General features: G+C 43.8%; 1 protein-coding gene across 6 annotated transcripts in view; it reads left to right on the top strand.

The window, feature by feature from the left end:
* Positions 1 to 24558, top strand: part of PDE1A (phosphodiesterase 1A) — a 213518-nt gene that overhangs the window by 23971 nt on the left and 164989 nt on the right. Inside the window, exon 2 of one of the 6 annotated variants that reach the window (XM_038751268.1) lies at positions 18814 to 18993. The exons of the other annotated variants lie outside the window; for them this stretch is intronic. Within the exon in view, the coding sequence (XP_038607196.1) occupies positions 18941 to 18993 (53 nt within the window). The 5' untranslated portion in view covers positions 18814 to 18940. The remainder of the gene's footprint in view (positions 1 to 18813; positions 18994 to 24558) is intronic. 6 annotated transcript variants of the gene reach the window in all.

Raw genomic sequence — 24558 nt, 5'->3', positions numbered from 1 at the left:
TCTCTATGTTTGATGAGAAATCAGAAGAACTTTCATAAAGCTACCTGAATCCAGATTAAGATTTATGAAATAAATGATTAGGCTACTCTGCTTTGTTAATTAAAAGTGCTTTGCAAACAGTAAGAGCTCAATAAATATAACTGAATGAGAAGTTGGTGATTAGAAATTGATCTAATAGTGTTTCTGCGTAGACCCTAAAGGAAGGCTCTAGCTACATCCCTTTTTAATTAATTGTGAGGTTTTAAGGCAGTTGATTTCAGTGTTTGACCTAGGTTATTAATTGCATATCCATTTCTAGGTGTATGGAGAGAGAGAAAAAAAGAGAGAAGACAGATGTAGTGTGTGTATAATTTGTGGTGTGTGTGTGTGTGTGTGTAGCTATGCATTGGTGTGGGAGCCCTCCTAGGGACTTAAACTTGAGTTTGGGGTTGAAATTAAATTCTGCAGGCTTTGAGACTCCACCCTAGAAAGGAACAGATTTCCATAAGATGGTTGCCCTAGCCTGTAAGCTTGCTGTGGGCAGGGGATGTGTCTGTTTATTGTTCCATTGTACTCTCCCAAATGCTTAGTACAGTGCTCTGCACGCAATAAGTGCTCAATAAATAAGATTGACTGACTGTTTGACTTGCTATCTCCTGCACTGTTCATAGCAGGCAACCTCTCTGCAGCATGCAATTGTGGATAGAGCACGGGCCTGGGAGACTGAAGGATGTGGGTTCAAATCCTGACGTTGCCACTTGTCTGCTGTGTGACCTTGGGGAAGTCACTTCACTCTTCTGTGCCCCAGTTCTCTCACCTGTCAAACGGGGATGAAGACTGTGAGCCCCATGGGGGACAGGGACTGTGTCCAACTGATTTGCTTGTATTGATCCCAGCATACAGTGCCTGGAACAAAGTGCTTAACAAATACCTATTATTATTATTATTATTATTATTATTATCTGGGCACAACTCCAAGACTTCCAGTACCTGGGCAGAAGCTGGCATATAGAGCTGCTTTATGGAGTTGGTTCTTCAGTGGGTGGGACTCTTGCTAGTTATATTTACACTATAGCATCCACTGGTGTGGGAAACTCCTGAGTTTTGTATCCTCCAGTTTTTTCCATGTACTGGAACTACCACTTCCCCCCGTCAACCCTCAACTAGCCACAAAGCTTCCTTAGTGAAATGAGAGAGGGGAAGTGGGAGACTCTAGGAATATGTACATTAAATGCTGCAGGGCTGATGGTGGGATGAATAGCAAATGTTTAGGAGGAGGAGATGTGATTTCAGAAGGACTTTGAAGATAGGGACAGCTTTGGTCCGTTGGATTCGCAAGGAGAGGGAATTCCTAGCAAGGGAGAGAGTGTGAGAAAATAGTTAGCAGTGAGAGTGATGCAAATAAAGCTGGGTGAGGAGGTTAGCTTGAGAGAAATGGAGACTGTGAGCAGGGGTACAGTAGAAGAGTGAGTATCAATCTATCATCACGTTTGTCTGTGACCGATTTAACCCAAATTTGGAATGAACTGGGTAGCCTGAGTCTACAGAAACACAATATTCACATTCATGGCCCTCAGATTGGCAAGAAATTGCAGAGGTTGTAGCGATTAAGCAGTCTCCAAGTCCAATCCATCCACAGAGAAACTTCTTGAGGAAACTCTCTAGTTTAATTCTTGATCTTTGATCTAGCACTCAGAGGAGAATAATAATAGTGGTATTTGTTAAGCACTTACTATGTGCCAGGCACTGTACTAAGTGCCGGGGTAGATACAAGCAAACCGGGTTGGACTCAGCCCCTGTTCCATATTCATTCAATCGTATTTATTGAGCACTTCCTGTGTGCAGAGCACTGTTCTAAGCACTTGGGAAGTACAAGTTGGCAACATATAGTGACGGTCCCTACCCAACAATGAGCTCACAGTCTAGAAGGGGGAGACAGACAACAAAACAAAACATGTGGACAGGTGTCAAGTCGTCAGAACAAATAGAATTAAAGCTAGATGCACATCATTAACAAAATAAATAGAATAGTATATGGGGCTCACAGTCTCAATCCCTCTTCAACAGATGAGGGAACTGAAGACAAGAGAATCAATCAATCGTATTTATCGAGCGCTCACTGTGTGCAGAGCACTGTACTAAGCGCTTGGGAAGTACAAGTTGAAGTGATTTGCCAAAGTGTCCATTAGCAGACAAATGGCGGAGTCAGGATTAGAACACTGGTCCTTGTGGATATCCACTAGGCTACACTGCTTCTCAGTGTTTTCCTCTCCTCTTAGCCTCACCCAGGATCTTCAGTTTCACCAAACCTTTCCACTTGCAGAGACGTAGAGTGCTCTAATGGAAAGAGCCAATGTCTGGGCGTCAGGGGACCTGAGTTCCATTTTCAGCTCTACCACTTGCCTGTTGTGAGACCTTGGGCAAGTCATTTATCTTCTTTGAGCCAGTTACCTCATCTGTAAAAATCAATCAATCCTATCTGAGCGCTTACTGTGTGCAGAAGACTGTACTAAGCATTTAAGAAGACTGTGAGCCCACTGTTGGGTAGGGACCATCTCTATATGTTGCCAACTTGTACTTCCCAAGCGCTTAGTACAGTGCTCTGCACACAGTAAGTGCTCAATAAATACGATTGAATGAATGAATTTGGGAGAGTACAATATAAGAGTTGGGAGACACAATCCCTGCTCACAACGAACTTACAGTTTTGAGGACTCAATACCTGTTGATAATGATGATGGTATTAGTTAAGTGCTTACTATGTGCCAAGCACTGTTCTAAGTGCTGGGGTAGATACAAGGTAATCAGGCTGTCCCACATGGGGCTCACAGTCTCGGGGCTCAATGGAAAGAGCAAGGGCTTTGGAGTCAGAGGTTCAAATCCCAGCTCCTCCAGTTGTCAGCTGTGTGACTTTGGGCAAGTCACTTCACTTCTCTGCGCCTCAGTTCCCTCATCTGTAAAATGGGAATTAAGTCTGTGAGCACCATGTGGGACAACCTGATCACCTTGTATCCCCCCCAGCGCTTAGAACAGTGCTTTGCACATAGTAAGTGCTTAACAAATACCATTATTATTATTATTAATCGCCATTTTAAAGATGAGGTAACTGAGGCCTAGAGAAGTTAAGTGACTTGTCCAAATTCACACAGTTGATAAGCGGCAGAGCCGGGATTAGAACCCACAACCTCTGACTCCCAAGCCTGGTCTCTTTCCACTAAGCCACACTGCTTCTCTGTTCTCCCTCCTACTTAAATGCTGAGTTTCATATGGGACAGGGACTGCCTTGTATCTACCCCAGGGTTTTTATAGAGTGAGAGTTGGCTTATTATCACAATTATTATTCTTGTATTTGCTGCGGGTTAATTACAGCTGTTGTCTTCACTTCCTATCTCCCCACTTCCTTTTTGACCACCTATGATTTGGTTTCCACCTCTTTCATTCCACTAAGACCAACCTCTCTCAGATTACCAATGAAGTGTTTCTGGCCAAATCAAATAGACTCTGATCCTTCTCAAATTCTAGCCTGCCTCACGTGTTCAACTCTACATTTTCATGACTATGGATAACTCTAAAGAAAACTGATATTCTGTGCTGGTCTGCTGCACAGAAACCCCAGGCATAGCTGAAGAGTTTCTTCAGCAAGACATGCCAAAGTGCTATCACTGGAACCTATTCCGGAGGCAATATTCTAACCAATTCATGATTTGCAGACAGTAGAAACTGAAATGCGAAGTTTGGTACGTCCTTCGGAAGACTGACGGAGTAGGAGTATTAATAATAATAATAATAACTGCGGTATTTAAGTGCTTACTATGTGCCTGTGTTCTAATCCTGGCTCTGCCACTTGCCTGCTGTGTGACCTTGGTCAAGTCACTTCCTCATTGATCTTCGTAACTGTGCTTGCTCTCTGCCTCATCCTCTTGCCTGTAAATTCATTGAGAGCAAGGATCAGGTCTACCAACCCTATAGTATGTAGTCTCCCAGGTGCTTAGTAAAGTTCTCTGAACACAGTAGGTCCTCAGTAAATTCCATGGATTGATTGCTAGCACTTAGAACAGTGCTTGGCACATAGTAAGCACTTAAAAAATACCACCATTAGCTCCAGTCCACACTTCATCCTGCTTCAAGGATCATTTTTCTAAAATGTCAGTCTCCTTATGTTTCCTCAGTCCTCAGAAAGTTCCGGTGGTTGTCTATTCCTCTCCACATCAAGCAGAAATTCCTGGGCATTGGCTTAAAAGTATTACCCCTCCTGTCAATCAATCAATCAAACTTATTTATTGAGCATTTCCTACATACAGAGCATTGGGAGAGTACAATACAACTGTGTTGGTAGACATTCCCTGCCCACAGTGAGTTTACAGTCTAGAGGGGGATACAGACATTAATACAAAGGAAGAAGCAGCATGTATCAGTGGAAAGAGCACGGGCATGGGAGTGAGAGGACATGGGTCCTATTCCTGGCTCTGCTACATGTCTGCTGTGTGACCTTGGGTAAGTCATTTAACTTCTCTAGGCCTCAGTTACCTCATCTGTAAAATGAGGATTAAGACTGTGAGCACCATGTAGGACACGGACTGTGTCAGACCTGATTACCCCAGAGCTTAGAATAGCTCTTAGTGCATAGTAAGCACTTAACAAATTCCACAGTTATTATTATTAAAAATAATTTCTAGATATGTACAAAGTGCTGTGGGTGTTCTGAATACCAAATGCCCTAAAGCCATAGTGGATGTAGAAGAAATGCAAGTGGTGATGAGGAAGAAAACATCCTGAATGGAGCAACTAGGTCTAAATGAATGTGGACGGAGCTTGCATTGTGTTTCGGAAGATACTCCAATACTCTACCCCGAAACACAGCTGAATTGTCATTTTGAGACATCCCTGAATCAGCTGATCGGAAAAGTTCCTGAACTTTTAAATGCCACCTGGAAAAAATGTTGGAGGAGAAAGAAAGAGTATCTGTTCTTTCCTTTCAAGTGGGCTGGACCAGATGGTGTCTTCATGGCTGCTTCAGCATCTCTGTTCAGTTCGGTTTATTTTCCCGATTTCTGTTCTTTTCCTGGGCTGTTTTTCCTGGCTCAGACCGCATATTTGGCAGAAACACTTCCGCCTTTCAGGGATGTTGACATTCTGGGTTGCCTGGAATTGACAGACCCATTACCCAGCCTAAAATAATACTTTTACTAATTGTGGTGCTTGTTAAGCACTTACTATGTGCCGAGTACTGTAGTAGATGCAAGATCTTCAGGTCTCACACGGCTCACAGTCGAAGTGGGAAATACTGGACTTCTCAAAAATCCCAAGTGTCAAATGTCCAGACATTGACTCTGCTAAACAGTTTAGCATTATTTTCAGCCTCACTCTTGCCTAGAGGTAAATTTCACCAGTAGTAGCTTCAGTTTGGAATATTTCATCTAATACTCCAAAATTGGTAGACATGGACAGAACCATGTCACTTTTTTGTGTTATCTAAGTATTTACTATGTAGCAAGCACTATTCTAAGTACTGGGGTAGCTGACAAGTTCATCAGCTCAAAGTAGGAGGGAGAACAGGCATTTAATCTCCATTTTCCAGTTGAGGAAATTGAGGTGTAGGGAAATTAAGGTCACCCAACAGACAAGTGGCAGAGCTGGGATTAGAACACAGGTCCTCTGAGTCCCAGGCCTATGCTTTTTTTCCCAGCTGGTCATACTGTTTCTCCATTAAGTTGACTTGTGGTAGTGGTTTTAAAACTTGACTGAAGAATCGGTCCAGTTTGGATTCAGTCACAGCCTTTTTATGGTATTTATTAAGCTCTTACTATGTTCCAGGCACTATACTAAGCACTGGGATAAACACAAGATAATCAGGTGGGACACAGTCTCTGTCCTACGTGGGGACTTCCAGTCAGACATCTTAGAGCTGGGTACTGGTTAAAAATGAAAAAAAAAAACCCCAAACAAACCCAAAAACCTTGTTCATTGTTATTTGCCTTCCTGTTTCAGTGACCTTTTAGGCCGAGTCAACATAAGGACTTTAGAAATCTGAGTAATTTCACGTACACACTAATATAAATGAATCCCACACAACCGCTGATTTATTGAGAATTTAGCCCAAATTTTAAACAGCTTCACAGTCAGTTACCCATGTTTGGAACCTCTCTGGCTCTCTCCCTGCTATCTGGTATGTTGTCTTTGGCTCATCTGTCTTTTAAATGTTCTTTCTCAAATACCTCTCTGACTCCCCTTTGCTGGATTTACTGATTACACTCATTCGTCAGTCTTAATTTTCCACACCTCACTCAGTAGCAGTGGGGAATATTTGTTGACGCCCATTAATATAAGTTGTCAACAGCCCACAGATCCACCTGAATTAAAGATAAGGGCATTTCCACCCTATAGTCTCACGTTAAAAGACATTTTGGAACAAGGTTAATATAGAAGAAATGTTACACCTTTAAACTATTATTCTCCCCTAAATAGAAATACACAATCAGGATTTTTTTTTGATGTCATTTGTTAAGCGCTTACTATGTATTATGTAATATGTAATACAATAAGGATTGTATTATGGCCACATTTATTTATTTATTTGTTTCATAGAAATATGGTTTATAATTACAGGGAAGCAGTGAGCAATTCATGTAGATCGATTTCAGAACTGAACTATTTTTGTTGATTTTTGAGCCTGGTATTCAGGTGCATTGAGAAGCAGCCTGGTCTAAATTTATAGGGCAGGGGCCTGGGATTCTAATTCTGGTTCCACTGTTTATCTGCTGGGTGACCTTGAGCAAGTCATTTCATTTCTCTGTGCCTCAGTTGCCTCACCTGTATAATGGGAATTGAGACTGTGAGCTGAGCCCCATGTTGGATGTGGATTGTGTCTAATCTGATTAGCTTGTATCTACCCCAGGGCTTAGTTCAATGCCTAGCACATAGTAAGCACTTAACAAATACCATAAAAACTTGTGAGTGTCCTGCACGAAGGATTCATGCATCATTATGAAATGCCTAGCTAAGTATGCATTAAGTTCTCCTTGGTTCTCTCTGGCTAGGGGATGGAGGTTTAGACATTTTTGAAGCTATGATCCTTGTCTCTATCGCTTTCCATCAGGCTGGAATCCAGTGTTCTTCGCTATGTCTTTTTTATTCTTTCAATTGATTTTCCAAGAGGGGCATTTTGAATAAATGTTATAAAAATTTAGAAGCAGCATAGCCTAGTAGAACAAGCAAGGCCCTGGGAGTCAGAGGAAATGGGTTCTAATCCAGCTTTTCCACCTCCCTGCTGCGTGTCCTTGAACAAGGCACTTAACTTCTCTGTGCCTCAGTTTCCTCACCTATAAGATGGGGATTCGATATCTGTTCTCCTTCCTACTTAGACTGTGAGCCCCAAGCAGGGCAGGGGCTGTGACTGAATTGATCAGCTCATTGCTTGGTATATAATAAGCACTTAAAAGATACTATTATTATAAATTTATCTCTTCCAATGAGGGATATCCACCATATTAGAAAACTTGAATAAGGGAATCTTTAGAAGAGAACTCTCCCTATGAGTTGATGTCAGATATGAAATGTGTTGTTTATTCTGTGGAGACTGTGAAGGGGATATACAATTTATTCTGATTTGTTTGACTTCGTCTGGATAAAAATTAAATATTGTATTTTATGTCACTCCGCACACATTGCTATAATCCATCTGCTCTTCCAGTTTAGGAGGAAGCTGCAATTTCTCATTCTCTTGTCAATATTTATGTCTTTTTGGCGTACTTCAACAAATTGTCTTGGAATTTTAAAATGTATTCCCTTTTACTCATTAATAGCCATTAGTTCTCGGGATATTAAGATAAGTCATTTCCTGCGAGATTTGAACTCATTTCTGGCACTCTCTGCTCAGCTGTGGTTAGATTCAGGCTTTTCTTCACACATGGGAAAACAGTTACAGAAGATTCGAATATAGCCTGAAATTCCATCCCCCGCAGCCAATAATAATAATTTACTGGCACGGAACCAAAGCATGCCAAGTTCTAACTTGTGTATCTAAGAGCTGATTTAGGGCTTGAAACCACTAAGGGATGTTTTTCATTTCTTTCCTTCTTCCTCTTCCTTGTTCTATTCAGACCGCAAAGTCAGTGAAATGAAGGTTTTTAAGACTATGCGTTTGGAAATGATGTTTTCCCTCCCCAAGCATTCTCATCGGGATGCCCGGTGAGCTCACTGGATCTCTGTTTATCAAGCTGACATCCGTTAGCAGTGCTGTCAGAGGAATCAATCGGTCTGTCAAAGAACAGTGCCTGGCACACCGTAAGCACTTAACAAATACTATTATTATTATTATTATTAAACAAACGTTGGAAGTCGGAAGACCAAGGCTCTCCCTGTCTACCACATGCATTGGGTCAGTGTTTGGTAGCCACAGAGCACTGATCACTAACCAGAAAGTTTAAAATCATGAGCCCCTTATCCTGGAAGAAAATTCCTGCAGCTAGTAAAGAAAGCATTCTTTCAATAAACGTTTAAATACAAAAAGATAGAGGTAGGGTGTGGGTAGCAGCTGCATCAGAGAGAGTCGAGGGTGGAGACTCAAGTTTACTGTGCAGAAGGAGGCGATGGTAAACCACTTCTGTATTTTTACCAAGGAAACTCTATGGATCCGCTACCAGAACGATTGCGGATGGAGGTGGGGCGTTCTGGGAGAGATGTGTCCATGGCATCGCTATGGGTCGGAAACGACTCGATGGCATAAGACAAGGGAAGGGTGGCTTTGCCCTGATCTCCTTACCCCAGCTTGCAACCCCTGTTTAATATTACTAATACTAAAAACAATAATAATTGGGGTATTAAGTTCTATGTGCCAGGCACTGTACAAAGCGTGGGGGTGGATATAAGGTAATTGGGTTGGACACAGTCCCTGTCCCACATGTGGCTCAAGTCTTAATCCCCATTTTACTGATGAGGTAACTGAGGCCCAGGGAAGTGAAGTGACTTGCCCAAGTTCACACAGTAGAAAAGTGGTGGAGCTGGAAATAGAACTCAGGTCCTTCTGGCTCCCATGCTCTCTCCACTAGACCACGCTCCTTCTCAATTATTCTCACTGTGCCTCAATCTTACCTATCTCTCCGCCGACCCCTCTCCCACATCCTGCCTCTGGCCTGGAAAATCCTCCCTCCTTCCTCAAATCTGAAAGAAAATTATTCTTCCCTCCTTCAAAACCTTACTGAAAGCACATCTCCTCCAAGAGGCCTTCCCTCACTAAGCCTCCCTTTTTTCTTCTCCCATTCCCTTCTGCATCACCCTGACTTGCTCCCTTTGTTCATCCCCTCTCCCAGCCCCACCACACTTATGCACATAGCTGTAATTTATTTATTTATATTATCTGTCTCCCCCCTTCAGACTGTAAGCTTGTTGGGAGCAGGGAATGTGTCTTTTTATTACAGTATTCTCCCAAGTGTTTAGTGCTCTGCACACAGTAAGCACTCAATAAATAAAATTGAATGAATGAAGGAATATGCTTTAAATGTAATTATTATCATTAGTATTATCATCTTCATGGTATTTAAGTTCCAAGCTATGTGCCAACAATCTACTAAGCACTGGGGTAGATATAAAATCAATAAGTTTGACACAGTCCCTGCTCTATTTGGTACTCACAATCTAAGTAGGACAGCGTAGAATTTCATTCCCATTTTACTTTGTTGATGAGGAAACTGAGGCACAGAGAAGTTAAGCTCCTTGCCCAAAGTCACACAGCAGGCAAGGGCAGAGCTGGGTTTAGAATCCAGGCCCTCTGAATCCCGGACCTGTGCTTTTTCTACCGGGTTACACCTGCTTTTCACATTCTCACATCACACTCTTTCTCAGAACTGGCTTCCATTTCTGACACCAGTGTTTTCTGCTTCTTCCAATTCATGGTCTTTTGCTCTTTTCGGTTCTCTGAGGGGTCACTGACTGTTCACCAGGACTCTTGGCTACTCTACTATTAGAAGCGGAAATGGTGACTTCCTTTGTCAGCCGTGATTGAAATGCCTGGCTATCTTACTGCTTTCCTTCGTCTTTGGAAATGGCAACCCCCTCTCAGTTCCCCACCCTCTCAACATATCCCAGTACCTTTCAAAAACCAAAATGAAAGGTACTCCCAGGCCTGTGCTCTTTCCACTAGGCTACGCTGAAACACAATTTATTATTTTTTATTATTTATTAGCCAATAGCTTTTGGGGAAAGGTCATCAGCCAACTGAAAACGGTCCTATTCCCATTTTCCTGACATCTTTTGGTAGGTATGTTGGAAAGATGGAGAAAGTAGCAGTAGGGAATGTGGACTGTAAGCTCCTTGAAGGCAAAGATCGTATCTCCCAACTCTGCACTCTGTTGTACTTTCCCAGGTGCTTAGTTGCCAATTTGTACTTCCCAAGCGCTTAGTACAGTGCTCTGCACACAGTAAGCGCTCAATAAATATGATTGATGATGATGATGCTCTGCAAACAGTAAATGTTCGATAAATACCATTAACTGATTCATAGAAACACATTCTTGCCAGTGAAAAGGGGAAGTGTGGGTTGGGTGATGGACCATCATCAGCAATGGTATTTATTGAGCGCTTATGGTGTTCAGAGCACTGTACTAAATGCTTGGGAAAGTACAATAGAACAGAGTTGGTAGACATGTTCCCTGCCCACAAGGAGTTTACAGTCTAGAGGACAGAGAGAAGCAGGCAGTAAACTGGGGAGGAGAAAGGATGTAGAAACCATCAAGACAGAGGAGATAACCCAGCTTGAAAAAAGGGAATGAGGGACAAAGAAGAGCAAAACAGTGGCAGAAAGTCCAGAAGGCAAAGACTATAATATTAATAGAAATAATGATAATAATAGTAATACTTTTTTAAGCACTTGCTAAGTGTCAAGCACTGTTCTAAGCCCTGGGCTAGATACAATCTAATCAGATTGGACACAGTCCATCCCTCGTGGGGCTCATAATTCATTAATTCAATTGTATTTATTGAGCGCTTACTGTGTGCAGAGCACTGTACTAAGCGCTTGGGAAGTACAAGTCGGCAACATATAGAGTCCCTACCCAACAATGGGCTCACAGTCTAGAAGGGGGAGACAGACAACAAAACAAAACATATAGACACGTGTCAAAATCATAATCTTAATCCCCATTTTCCAGATGAGGGAACTGAGGCATAGTGAAGTGACTTGCCCAAGGTCACCCAGCAGACAAGTGGCAGACCTGGGATGAGAACCCAGGTCCTTCTGACTCCCAGCCCTGAAGTCTATTCACTGGGACACGCTGCTTCTCATTATACGAGCTTGGATGGGAAATGGGAAAGCTGGGGGCTTTGTGGCATGAAAGAGAAGAGTTCCCATATAGGTCTGAGCAGTGGGGAGAGAGAATAGGGAGAAAAACAAGAGGGGGAGGTTTGCACACTCATTTGGAGCGCAAACAAATCATTCTGGTTTTTGAAAGGTACAGGGAATGGTGAGGGGGTGGGGAGCTGAGGGGGGTGGTGTCACTCCTTCATTTCTGTTTAACTCAGATCGGAGTACACAGACACATTGAAAACTTGGCAGGCTTTTGATTCACTGTCTATTTGGAGCCCAAGTGAACCACTGTTATCTCTGATACTGTCTAATCCTACAAGCTTGGAAAAGTCAATAGGTTAAGTTGCAGGGATTTTCCATTTACTGAAATGGTTTTGGTTGCTGGTTTGAGGCAATCTAGACATATTTATCCAGAGGGAACCAGGAAGTTGGAAGTTGTTCTGTAGGAATAGTTAGCAATGAGGCCTCTGTCAGCGTGGGAGGAAAGTTACTAAGTAGTGGAAGCAGCTCGGACTACTGCACGGCACTTATGTACATATCTATAATTTATTTATATGAACGTCTGTCTCCCTCTCAGGACTCTGAGCTGTTGTGGGCTGGGAATTTGTCTACTGTTACATTGTACTCTCCCTAGCGCTTAGTACAGTGCTCTGCACACAGTAAGCTCTCAATAATTAGGATTGACTGGCTCGGAGCATGGGCCTGAGAGCCGCAGGACCTGGGTTCTAAACCTGTCATCTCCATTTGCCTGCTGGGTGACCTTGGGCAAGTCACTTCACTTCCTTGTGTCCCAGTTTCCTCATCAATAAATGGGGATTCAATACCTGTTTTTACTTCTTAGACTGTGAGTCCTTTACAATATTCTGCACACAGTCAGCACTCAATAAATAATAATAATTATGATGGCATTTATTAGGCACTTACTATGTGCAAAGCACTGTTCTAAGAGCTGGGGAGGTTACAAGGTGATCAGGTTGTCCCACGGGGGTGCTCACAGTCTTAATCCCCATTTTACAGATGAGGTAACTGAAGCACAGAGAAGTGAAGTGACTTGCCCAAAGTCACGCAGCTGACAATTGGCGGAGCTGGGATTTGAATCCATGACCTCTGACTCCAAAGCCCGTGCTCTTCCCACTGAGCCACGCTGCTTCTCTCAATAAATCCCGTTGATTGATGGGTGGTGGACAAGGATTGCATCTACTAACTTAATTATAACGTAATAATTGTGGTATTTAAGTGCCTTACTAAGTGTCAGGGACTCTATTAAGTGCGGGGGAAGATGCAAGCAAATCAGATTAGACGGAATCCCTGTCCGACATGAGGCTCACAGTCGTATTTCACATTTTCAGATGAGGTAACTGAGGCACAGAGAAGTGAAGTGACTTGCCCAAGGTTACCCAGCAGACATGTGGTGGAGCCGGCATTAGGACTCAGGTCCTTCTGATGACCAGGACTGTACTCTATCCACTGGACCACACCGCTTCTCTGTACTTTCTCTCTACTTTCTTGGGCTAAAATGGGATTTCATTTTGGTTAAGTTCTGTATGAAATGATCAGTCTCCCAAAGCCATTTCCTCTTGGTGGTACTTTATACAACACTTGATTATCCACTAATCAGTGGGTGTTTAAATGAAAGGATCGACGTGATGTAGCTTTCTTTATTACTGTTGTTGTCTTCAAGTAATTTCACACTCCTAAATGCTTCTTGGCAGCAAATATTTAAAGGATATGAAATCCTGTGGAAGTGCTAATCGGAATGATCCAAATTGTAGCTGACCTGCTACTGTACTTCAGTACCCAATGGGAATTTCTCTGAATTTTGGGAAACGTAGAAATTTTACCTATAAATATTATTATTATACATTTCCTGTGTGTCAAGTACTGTTTTAAATACTGGGGTAGATACAAGTTAGGTCAGACACCTCTGTCCCACATGGGGCTCACCGTTTTAGTAGGAGAGAGGACAAGTATGGAATCTCCATTTTATACCTGAGGAAACTGAGACTGAAGTTTAGTAACTTGCCCAAGGTCACATAACAGGCAAATAGCAGAGCTCGGATTGGAAATCTTATTTTCTGGCTCCCAGGCCTGGGCTCTTCCCACTAGGCCCTGCTGCTTCGCTTCTTCTCCCCTAGACGGTAAGCTGACTGTGGGCAAGAAACATGTCTACCAACTCTGTTTTATTGTACTCTCCCATGTGCTTAGAAGAGTGCTCTGAACACATTGAGTACTCGATAAATACAACTGATTAATTGATGGATTTGCATTGACGGCTTTGGGTGGTAATCTGTTTAGGGATTAGTGTATTGATCAGTCTGGTACATAGGCATTTCCCATTCCACCACCATCATCATCATCATCATCATCAATCGTATTTATTGAGCGCTCACTTGTCTGCTATGTGACTTTGGGCTAGGCATTGAACTTCTCTTTACCTCATGTCCCTCATCTGTAAAATGGGGATTAAGACTGTAAGCCCCATGTGGGACAAGGACTGTGTCCAACCTAAGTAGCTTCTATCTACCTCGGTGCTTAGTACAGTGCCTGGCACCTAGTAAGTGCTTAGCAAATACCATCAAGTAAAAAAATAGAGATGGAATATGTTCCTCTGCAATGTATCATGAAAAGCTGTATTTCCAAAGCTTACACGACATAAAATGGGATCTGTTCCAGGGCCTCTGCAACCAGGATCTGAAGTTCCTTTACATGCGAAGTTCTGCAGCATTAAACATCACTAGATGATTACTTATTCCCTATTAAAGTAATTCAAATTATAATACCACAACGCTGACTAAAGATGGAGTTGTAATAAGGTTGTTAGTCTTTGCAGGAGGCTGTAGAAGCTCTGCTGAACAGGGTAATGGTTTTTCAACTTGGGTGAAAAAGGGGTCCAATTTAGGTTGAACAACAGTTTACTTTATTTTAAATGGTATTTGTTAAGTGCCAGGCACTTTACTAAGCACTGGGGTAGATATGAAATAATCAGGTTGGACGCAGTCCCTGTCTTAATCCCCATTTTTACAGATGAGATAACTGAGGCACAGAGAAATAAAGTGACTGGCCCAGGGCCACACAGCAGACAGGTGGCAGAGCCGGATTAGAACCCAGGCCCTTCTGACTCCTGGCCCACACTCTATCCTCTGGGTCATCCTGCTTCTCACTGAAGCAATACTTCATTAGAGCACTTTGCAGCAGACTAAGCACACTAGGAATTCCTCTCACTATCAGGGTTACCTTTAATAATTTTTTATTCAATCCCTCTCAAATTCTTAGCTGATAGTGGAACTAAGATTCTTGCCTTGCTGGTCACCAAGACAACTCCTTATCAGTCAGAGGACTTGGGTTTTAATCCTGGCTCCATCACACATCTGTTATGAGACTTTGGGCAAGTCACTTAACTTCTCTGTGCCTCAGTTTCCTCACTGTAAAATGGGGATTAAGACAGCCCATGTGGGACCTGGACTGCATCCAAACTGATTATCTTGTATCTACCCCAGCACTTAGTACAGTGCTTGGAATGTAATAAATCACCAGATACCATTAAAAAAAATCTGCCAGTTGGGAGCAGGGCTTTCTCTGCCCCTTCCAAAAGCAGCAGAGAATCCGGGCAGAAAGCTTTCAAGGTGACACATGTTGAAGTCGATTTTGACGAGCTGTAAAGAATTGGGGAATGATAGCTTGAACAATGCGAGGGCAAGCTCTGTGAAATCAGAATGTTTGGGGGAATGAACAGGAAACTGCTGCCCTGAAGAGGAAGAATAAAACGTTCCTAATTACGTTTTAGAGCCACTAGATCTGGGCTCCTACAGGAGACTTGGATAACAGTTATTGTGGCATTTGTTAAGCACTTACTATGTGAGCCATGCTGCCTCTGATTGTGAAATTCTCCCTTCAAATCCTCAATAGTTCTCCCTCCCTCTCTCCTCTGATGACCTTGTCAGCTACTTTATTGAAAAATGGAAACCATCAGTGTCAAATCCCTTCAATACCACGTACGCTCTCTTTTTCCTCAGAAGATCTCTTGCCTCCTCATGAATCTATCTCCTCCACATCCGCCATCTCTTCACACTTCATAAAACACTTGGGCCCATTCTTCGGCCCTACCCGACTGCCATCTTCAACTGCTCTCTCTCTGATGTTCCCTTTCGCTTTGCTTTCAAGCACACCCTCATATCTCCCATCTTAAAAAAAATTCTCTCAATCCCATGACACCATTGAGCTATTGCCCGCGATTCCTGTCCAAACTTCTCGAATGGGTTTTGTTTACACCTGCCGCCTCCAATTCCTCTCTCCCAACTCCCTCCTTGACTCTCGTCAATATAGATGAGGGAACTGAGGTGCGGAGAAGTGAAGTGGCTTGCCTCAGGTCTCACGGCAGGTGAGTGGCGCAACCGGGATTAGAACCCAGGTCTCCCAACTCCTAGACCGGTGCCATTGCCCCCAAACCATATGGCGGCAGTTGATTCCAACTTCTCAGCTGGGATCCAGCATTGTTTTGAGTCCTTGTTTCCCAGTTGTCACTGGATTTTGCCAACTTGATGGTAATTATAAGACAATCTACTACCATCAGCCACTTATTGAAAGAACAACAGCCACAACAGCCTAAGCTTTTTAGAAAGCACCCAGAAGTAGCAAAGACCCACCCTGTCGGAGTGAACAATCTAACTGGGAAGGCATGCAGACATAAATGGACTAAGATAAAATATCTTAAAAAGCTGAAGTGTGGGGTGTTTCAGGTCAGAGGTCAAAATAAATCTCAGAGGCAGGAGGTTTTAGAGTGAAGGAGAGTTAAGAACAGCTGTGTGAAGTGAGGAGTGTGAGTTACTCATAACGATATGCCGAGAGGCCAAGAGAGAAAACGATATCTAGAAGACTAATGTGTTCTTTGGAACAAGTACTGTGGGGATGAGGGAGGGGTGAATAAAGGGAGCAAATCCTAGAGGGAGTGGAAGAAGAGGAAATGAGAGTTTAGACAGGGAAGTCCTTTTGGAGGAGACGTGCCTTCAGTGAGGCTTTGAACTGGGGGAGACGGAGCGACTGAGGGATATGAAGAGAGAGGGTTCTGATACATTCATTCAGTAGTACTTATTGAGTACTTGCTGTGTGCAGAACACCGTACTAAGACCTTGGGAGTGTACAAATAACAATAAACAGAAGCATTCCCTGCCCACAACGAGCTCCAGAGGCCAGAGGTTAGAATCTATTGAGCTCTATGTGCAGAGCACTGTACTAAGTACGTGTGAGGGTAATTATGATACTTGCTAGGTGCTTATGTGCCATGCACTGTACTAAGCAATGGGTTAGATACAAGAGGATTGAATTCAACATAGTCCCTGTCCAGCATGAGGTTCTTAACCTAAATAGGAGGGATTAGGATTTAATCCCCACTCTACAGTTGAAGTAACTGAGGCACAGAGAAGCTGGGACTTGCCCAGTGTCACACAGCAAACAAGTGGCAGAGTCAGGATTAGAGCCAAGGACCTCTGACTCCCATGCCTGTGATCTTTTTCCACTAGGTAACCCTGCTTCCTGAGTCGTCGAATGTAGGGAACAGATCTGATTTATGTTTAATATAATAATTGTGGCATTTGTTAAATACGTACCCTGTCCCATAAAATGACATATAATGCATATTATATTGGACATTTGATATTGTCCCACCACCCTGGCCCCACAGCACTTATGTACATATACCATGCATGATGTACAAATACTATAATCATTATTATTATTATTATTACATATCTTTAAATTATATATTGCAAATTACTTATATTAATGTCTGTCTCCTCCTCTAGGCTGTAAACCCATTATGGGCAGGGAGCGTGTCTTGCCACTCTGTTGTATTATGCTCTCCCAAGTGCTTAGTACAGTGCTCTGCACGTGGAAGGTGTTCAATAAAAGCCATCGAATGATTGAAATTGTATCATGTATGCAATGATCTATGTGGCTTTAAACTTACAGGGAGCAACTGAGTTACTCAGCCACAAAAGCAGAAGTTCTCATTCATTCATTCATACTTATTGGCCGTTTACTGTGTGCAAAGCACCATACTAAGCACTTGAGGGAGTAAAATAGAACAATAATCAGACACATTACCTGAATTCTCACATTACAGGGCGCAGTTCGGTAAAACCCACAATCCTTGGTCTACCCTCTATGATCTCAGTGGATCCTCACGCAGTCAATCAATGGTATCTACTGAGCACTTACTGGGTGCAGGGCACTGTGCTAAACGATCGGGAGAGTACAAGTAGAGAAGCAGGGTGGCCAGGAAGTGTGGCCTAGTTGAAAGAGCGTGGTCCTGGGAGGCCCTGAGTTTTAATCCTGGCTCCACCACTTGCCAACCGTGTGACCTTGGGCAAGTCGCTTCATTTCTCTGTGCCTCATTTCCTTCATTTATAAAATGGGGATTAAGACTGTGAACCCCATGGTAGGACAGGGACTATATCCAACCCGATTTGCTCGCATTCACCCCAGCATTTAGTGCAATACCTGGAACATAATAAGCACTTAACAAATACCACAGTTATTATTACTGTTATTATTATTCTCTATGCCTCAGTTCCTTCATCTGTAAAATGGAGATTAAGGCTGAGAGCCCCATGTGGAACAGGGACTGTTTCCAACCTGATAACCCTGTATTTACCCCAGCACTTAGGACAGTGCTTGACACATAGTAAGCACTTAAAAACTCCCATCATTAACAGTAGAAGAGAACCATTCCCTGCCCTCAGCGAGTTTACAGTCTAGAGGGGGGGACTGATATTAAGGTGCCACAAACCCATGAGGATTTTGAAACCTCAGGTCTAGCCACTCAGCTGAAAATCTTTGGGGCCCAGCCTGTCCCGGTGGATCTTCCTGCAGGCTGTCCTCTTTTTTCCTCTAGAAAATGTACTTTCCCCCTTGGCATCCTCCCCAGAGCCCATGGAAGCCCCGCCTCTGGGGCCCGGAGCCGTTTGATTTTTTTCCAAGCTCCCCTGGGCTTCCCAGAGCGGGACTTCCGACCGGTCAGAAGTGACCCGGTCCGACCCTGGGGACCTACTAGAGGTCATCAGGTCGGGCGAGGCCGAGGTGATGTGCAGAAGCTGCGTATCACCCGGAGGAAACGTGAGCCAGATCGAGGTCTTGAAACAGAGCCAATGGGGGCCCATCCATCTTCATTAATTTGTATCCAGAGCCTCGAACGGACCGAAACTTTCACAAGGTCCCGGCCAGCAGCACAACTTTTATTTTGAAGACCTCGGGAGTAGGGCCTCGAGCTGATGGGTTTTAAAGGCGGGGAGGGGGAATCGGGGTTCCAGACCCCGGACGGCATGAGGAAGCGGCAGTCCCATGGCCCAACGGCCTAGTGCCGGGCTACATGGGCCACCGCTGACCGGCATCCTACCTTGGCTCCTCTGCTTCGGAGATTTCTGCAGACCCCCTGGCTTGAATCCGCTCTTTTGGGGGGCTCGTGCACACCCTATTTTGGGGGCCCTGGGCCGGACCTTCTAACCAATGTGGTCTTTATGGCCCTTCTCTGCTCCTCTAAGGGAAGGAGACTCATCCCAGCACCCCCAAAAAAAAAAGTTCTCTCTGAGTGAAGCGTAAAGCCTCCAGATTTCCTCCCCTGGATTCGCTGGAGGGGTTTGAAGAGAACATCGACCGATTCCTCTTTAAATGGATGACTGCATCACCGTCAAGAAAACACATCTCCAGAGACCCATCTTTCGGTGAGTGATGTTTCACCTGGGCTCTCAGGGGCTCAGTTCCGGCAACTCCACCCCACCTTCACATCCACACCCCGGGGGGAATGAGAGTTGACATCCGACCAGTGCACGGGGTGGGAGATGACTTTCTCTCACCATTGCTGGGACGAGAGGTCGGTTTTATATCGACAGAAGGGGATGTGTGGAAAATGTGCTTTCTGGGTGAATGGCTCGAGGGCTGTCTTACAAATCCGTGCCGGGTAAAGCGAAGTACTTGATAAAGTTTTGCTGTTCTCCCTGCTTTCTGAGGTTGCACAGCCCTCTAATAATAACGATCACTGAGGTATTTGTTAAGCGCTTACTATGTGCCAGGCACCATGCTGAGAGCTGGGATGGATAAAGGCAAATCGGGTTGGACGCAGTCCCTGTCCCATGTGGGGCTCACGGTCTCAATTCTCATTTTACAGATGAGGGCACTGAGGCTCAGTGAAGTGACTTGGCCAAGGTCACACAGCGGACAAGGGGCAGAGCAGGGATTAGAACCCATGACCTTCTGACCCTCAGGCTCGCGCTCTATCCACTATACCACACTGCTTCCAGCTTGCACACTGTTCCTAGTTTATTGAAATCATGGGGTACAGATGGTAGGGTTTGAGGGGTTTGTTATCTCTCCTTTTGTGTTACATGTATCGGGATGACACATCATGAGCTGTCTAAGTGGCATCATTATGATCATTCCTACCAAGTTGGTGGAATGTGTCTACTGATTCTGTTATAGCGTACTCTCCTATGTGCTTAGTACGGTGCTCTGCACATGGTAAGTGCTCAGTAAATTGAAGGATCTACTGATGATGGCATTTTTTAAGCGCTCACTATTCAAGTGCTGGGATAGATGCAAGTTAATCAGATCAGACACGGTCCCTGCGAGGCTCACAATCTAGCTAGGAGGTAGACAGGCATCAAATTCCCCATCTTACAGATGAGAAAAGTGAGGCACAGAGAAGTGAAGTAACTTGCCCAAGGTCACCCAGCAGGCAGGTGGGAGAGGCAGGATGAGAACCCAGGTCCTTTGACACCCAGGCCCGTGCTCTTTCCGCTAGGCAATCCCACTTCTAGCACTTCAAGAGCACGATTCCCGGCAAGCCCAGAGGGATAGAGGCGGCCTCAGGACATAATTCCCGTCAGTGACTCAAACACGTTTCATAAGGTGTAGCAGCTTGCTGCCTAAATGGACGGACACACATATTTAATTAAGTTCTGCATGCCAAAGGTGGTGATGGTGTTTTTAAACAGTGCAGCCTCATGGAAAGAGCAAGGGTCTGGAACCTGGAGAACTTGGGTTCAAAGCACATCGCTGCCTCTTGCCTGCTGTGTGACCATGGATGAGTCGCTTAACTTCTCTGGGCCTCAGCTTCCTCATCAGTAAAATGGGAATTCAGTACCTGTAATCCCTCCCAATTAGGTTTTGAGTCCTTTGTAGGACAGGGGCTGGGTCTGATCTACTTGCCATGTATTGACTCCACTGAGCGTTTAGTACACACACTTGCCTTTCACCCCAACCCCATAGAATTTTTGTACATATCCGACTAATTTATTTTAATGTCCGTGTCCCCCTTTATTCTGCAAACTGCCTGTGGGAACAGATTATGTCTGTCTACTCGATAGTAATGTACTCTCCTAAGCACTTTGTACAGTGCTCTGCACACAGTAAGTGCTCAGTAAACAGCTTGATTGATTGACAATAAACACTTAAAAACCCCCACCATTATTATTTTAATATGAGAAGAGGAGATGAGTGAGGAGAAGACAACTTTGGTATTTACCCGGCATTTTATTTTGTTAGTATGTTTGGTTTTGTTCTCTGTCTCCCCCTTTTAGACTGTGAGCCCACTGTTGGGTAGGGACTGTCTCTATATGTTGCCAATTTGTACTTCCCAAGCGCTTAGTCCAGTGCTCTGCACATAGTAAGCGCTCAATAAATACGATTGATGATGATGATGATTTTCTAGTGAAGGAAAAATGATCTTTTCCGAGATAGTATATACTAAATGCTGCAGTTATTGTTAAAAGAGTTAACTGGCACAAAATATTTCTACCATTCTGGACACGAGTCCAGTAGCTAAAAATGTGAAAGGAGGGTATGAACAAATAGTGATCCGTTTGCCAAAAAAATAGCATTCTAAGGTTAATTGTCATTCTCTTTCGCCAAAGATACTTTGCAACCAGTGGCTTGTTGATAGAGAATTAATTACGGGATGGTGGTCTGAAAGTCAAATGAAAGGCCTCAAGGGGCATTATAAAATATACTCTAAAATCTAAGATGAGATTTTGAGGGGTGATTGCTATGTACTCAATAGAGTCACTGAGGCAAAAGGGGCTCATTAATTCTTAATAGCAATTATGAATAAAAAAGGATCATCAGAGTTGATATAAATAGCAAGGTAAGCGTGTTGATATCATTTCCATTCTAGCCATTAATTGTGATTTTTTGTTAAGCACTTTCTATGTCTCAAGCACTGTAGTAAGCTCTGGGGTAGAGTCAAGACAATTAGATCAGAACAAGTCCCTGTCCCACCACGGGGCTCACAGTCTAAGTCGAAGGAGCAGAGGTATTGAATTCCCATTTCACAGATGAGAAAACTGAGATGCAGAGATAATAATGATGGTATTTGGTAAGCTCTTACTATGTGCCAAGCACTGTTCTAAGCGCTGGCGTAGATTCAAGGTTATCAGGTTGTCCCACATGGGACTCAGAGTCTTAATCCCCATTTTACAGATGAGGTAACTGAGGCACAGGGAAGTTAGGTGACTTGCCCAAAGTCACACAGCTGACAAGGGGCAGAGCCAAGATTAGAACTGACGACCTGTGACTCCCGAGCCCGCGCTCTTTCCTCTGAGCCACGCTGCTTCTCTATATCCGCCCCCTTCTTTCTATATTTGTGTGTATGAATGAGAGCGTGTGTGCGCGCACATTGTGAAACCTCTTCTTTCCCCTTCACACTTCAAAATAAGAGACTTTTCAGATCCAAACAAGTGGAGTTCAAGTGATGAGGGCATCAGTTAGAAATGAGAAATCCTTACTTCTTTCTCCGGTAGGTGTTGTTTCAGTTAATAATAACGGTATCTGTTAGGCGTGTAGGCATATACATCAAGAGAAGTGGAATTTTAATCAAGTACAGTGAGCTCTGGAGTAGATACAAGATAATCAGATCCTCCTCCTCCTACCTCACCTCACTGCTCTCCTACTACAATCTAGCCCGCACATTTTCCGTGTCTAATGCTAACCTTCTCACTGTACCTCCATCTCGGCTATCTTGCTGCCAAAGTCTCACCCACATCCTGCCTCTGGCCTGGAATATTTTCTCTCTCTCTCTCTCTCGGTGGGTCCCCTGCAACATCAGGCACTCAAACTAAGATCCCTTAACCAGGGATTTGACTCCCTTATTAATTCAGGAGATCCTGGGATCAAATAATACAAAATGGAGTCGCTCTCGCTCACCACATCCAACAGTTATTCTCTCCATCTTCAAGGCCTTATTGAAGGTCCATCTCTTCCAAGAGGCCTTCCCTATCTCAGCCCTCATTTCCTCCTCTCCTTCTCCCTTCTGCATTGCCCTGATTTGCTCCCTTTATTCACCCCTCCCTTGGCCCCAATGCCACTTTTGCTCATAATTTATTCCTATTAATGTCTGTCTTTCCCTCTAGGCTGTAAACTCACTGTGGGCAGGAAATGTGTCTACCAACTCTATTTTGTACTCTCCCAAGCACTTAATACAGTACTCTGCTCACAGTATACGTTCTATAAATACTATTGATTGATTAGGTCGGACACAGTCTCTGTACCATGCAGGTAGCACAAGAAAGAGAACAGGTACTGAATCTTCATTTTTCGGATGAGGAAACAGAAGCACGAAGAAGTGAAATGATTTGCCCAGGGTCACCCAGCAGGCAAGTGACAGCGCTGGGATTAGAGCCCAGGTGATGATAATAATCATAACATTAGTGATAATGATAATGTATTATTAATAAACATTTATTAGAGCCCAAACACTGTACTAAGTGCTGGGGTAAATAGAAGATAAATCCATTTAGACACAGTCCCTGTCCCACATTTGGCTCACATTGTAAGTGAGGGAACTGAGGTTCAGATAATTTAAGTGAGTTGCCCAAGATCACACAGCGGGCAAGTGGCAGAGCTACGATTAGAGCCCAGGTCTTCTGAAGTTCAGGTCTGTGTACTTTCTACTAGGCCATACTCCCTCCCAAAGGGGAAGAGGTAAAGCAAAGCAAACTGCTCCACAGCTCTGCAAGATATTTTCTCTGAAGTGAGTGGTCATGAGAAGTCCTGCTTCTCAGAAGTTGATCAACAGTATTTATTGAGCCCTTACTGTGTGCGGAGCACTGTGCTAAGCACTTGTTGTCCAACCAAGCCCTCGATGCTTCTCCTAACAATGTGAGGAAGGGATGTTGCCAGGACCTCGGTGATCATCTCAGCCAGGGTAATCAGCATTTCCTCTAAGACATGATTCCTGAAAATTCTTCATTGACCTTAAGACCACGGGACAGTAAGATCCTTGAGGGCCGGAGTTGTATCTAACAGCTTTATTATAGCATCCTCTCCCAGGCTCTTAGTTCTGTGTTCTAAACATAGGAAGCGCTCAGTAAATACCATTGATTGATGAATGATCGACCATGGCAGAGCAAGCTAGGGTAAAGACCAAGTTGAGATTCCATCCCCCCGGCCAAATGTAACTCAGTTTGACGGGCAAAAACAAGCCCGACATGTTCAGCGTGACGCGGGAGCCAGGAATTTCAGAAACACACATCCTGTTACATCAACGGCTGCAGCGAAAAAAAGAGAAAAAGTTTATCCAGATGCTTGAGAGTATTTTTAAACAGAAAGGCTGGGTCTGAAGATAATGTAAACATGATTTTTCCTGAAATGTCAGAGCAGCGAAAAGACGTTTGGAGAGACTTGGGAATGTTGTCCTTTCCCCTGTCATCTGGGTTCAGAACCCAAGTGAACGCCAGCCTCAATGGGCTGGATTGTACTCCAGCAATGCACATGGCTTGTATTGTGCTCTCTCCGTGCACATGGACTGTACTGTGCTCCAGCAATGAATGTAGAAAATGGGAGTCAGCAGGACCTGGGTTCTAATTCCGGCTCTGCCACACGTCTGCTGTGTGATCTTGGACAAGTCACTTCTTCAAGCCTCAATTCCCTCATCTGGAAAATGGGGATTAAGATTAAGCCCCATGGAGCACAAGGATATGTCCAACCAGATTTGCTAGTATCTACCCTAACGCTTAGTACAGTGCCTGGCACATAGAGCTTAACAAATGCTACAATTATTATTACTATTACCCAGGAGTTCTGTAAATTGTTTTGCTTGGCCCCAATATTGCTATGGCTTTTTTTGGTTTGCCTTTCCAAGCATTTAGCAGGCATGCTTTAGAACTTGAAAACATTATAATGTCCTGCCATTTCCCCCTGAAGCAATGTAGAAGGATGCAATTTCTAACACCAAAAGCCATATTCATTTAAGCCAGTGAATGAATGTCCTTACATGGCTATAATCTTTCTCTCTT

The sequence above is a fragment of the Tachyglossus aculeatus genome, chromosome 9 (genome assembly GCF_015852505.1).
Source record: "Tachyglossus aculeatus isolate mTacAcu1 chromosome 9, mTacAcu1.pri, whole genome shotgun sequence".
Classification (NCBI taxonomy): Eukaryota; Metazoa; Chordata; class Mammalia; order Monotremata; family Tachyglossidae; genus Tachyglossus; species Tachyglossus aculeatus.
This window is presented reverse-complemented; position numbering and strand designations above follow the sequence as displayed.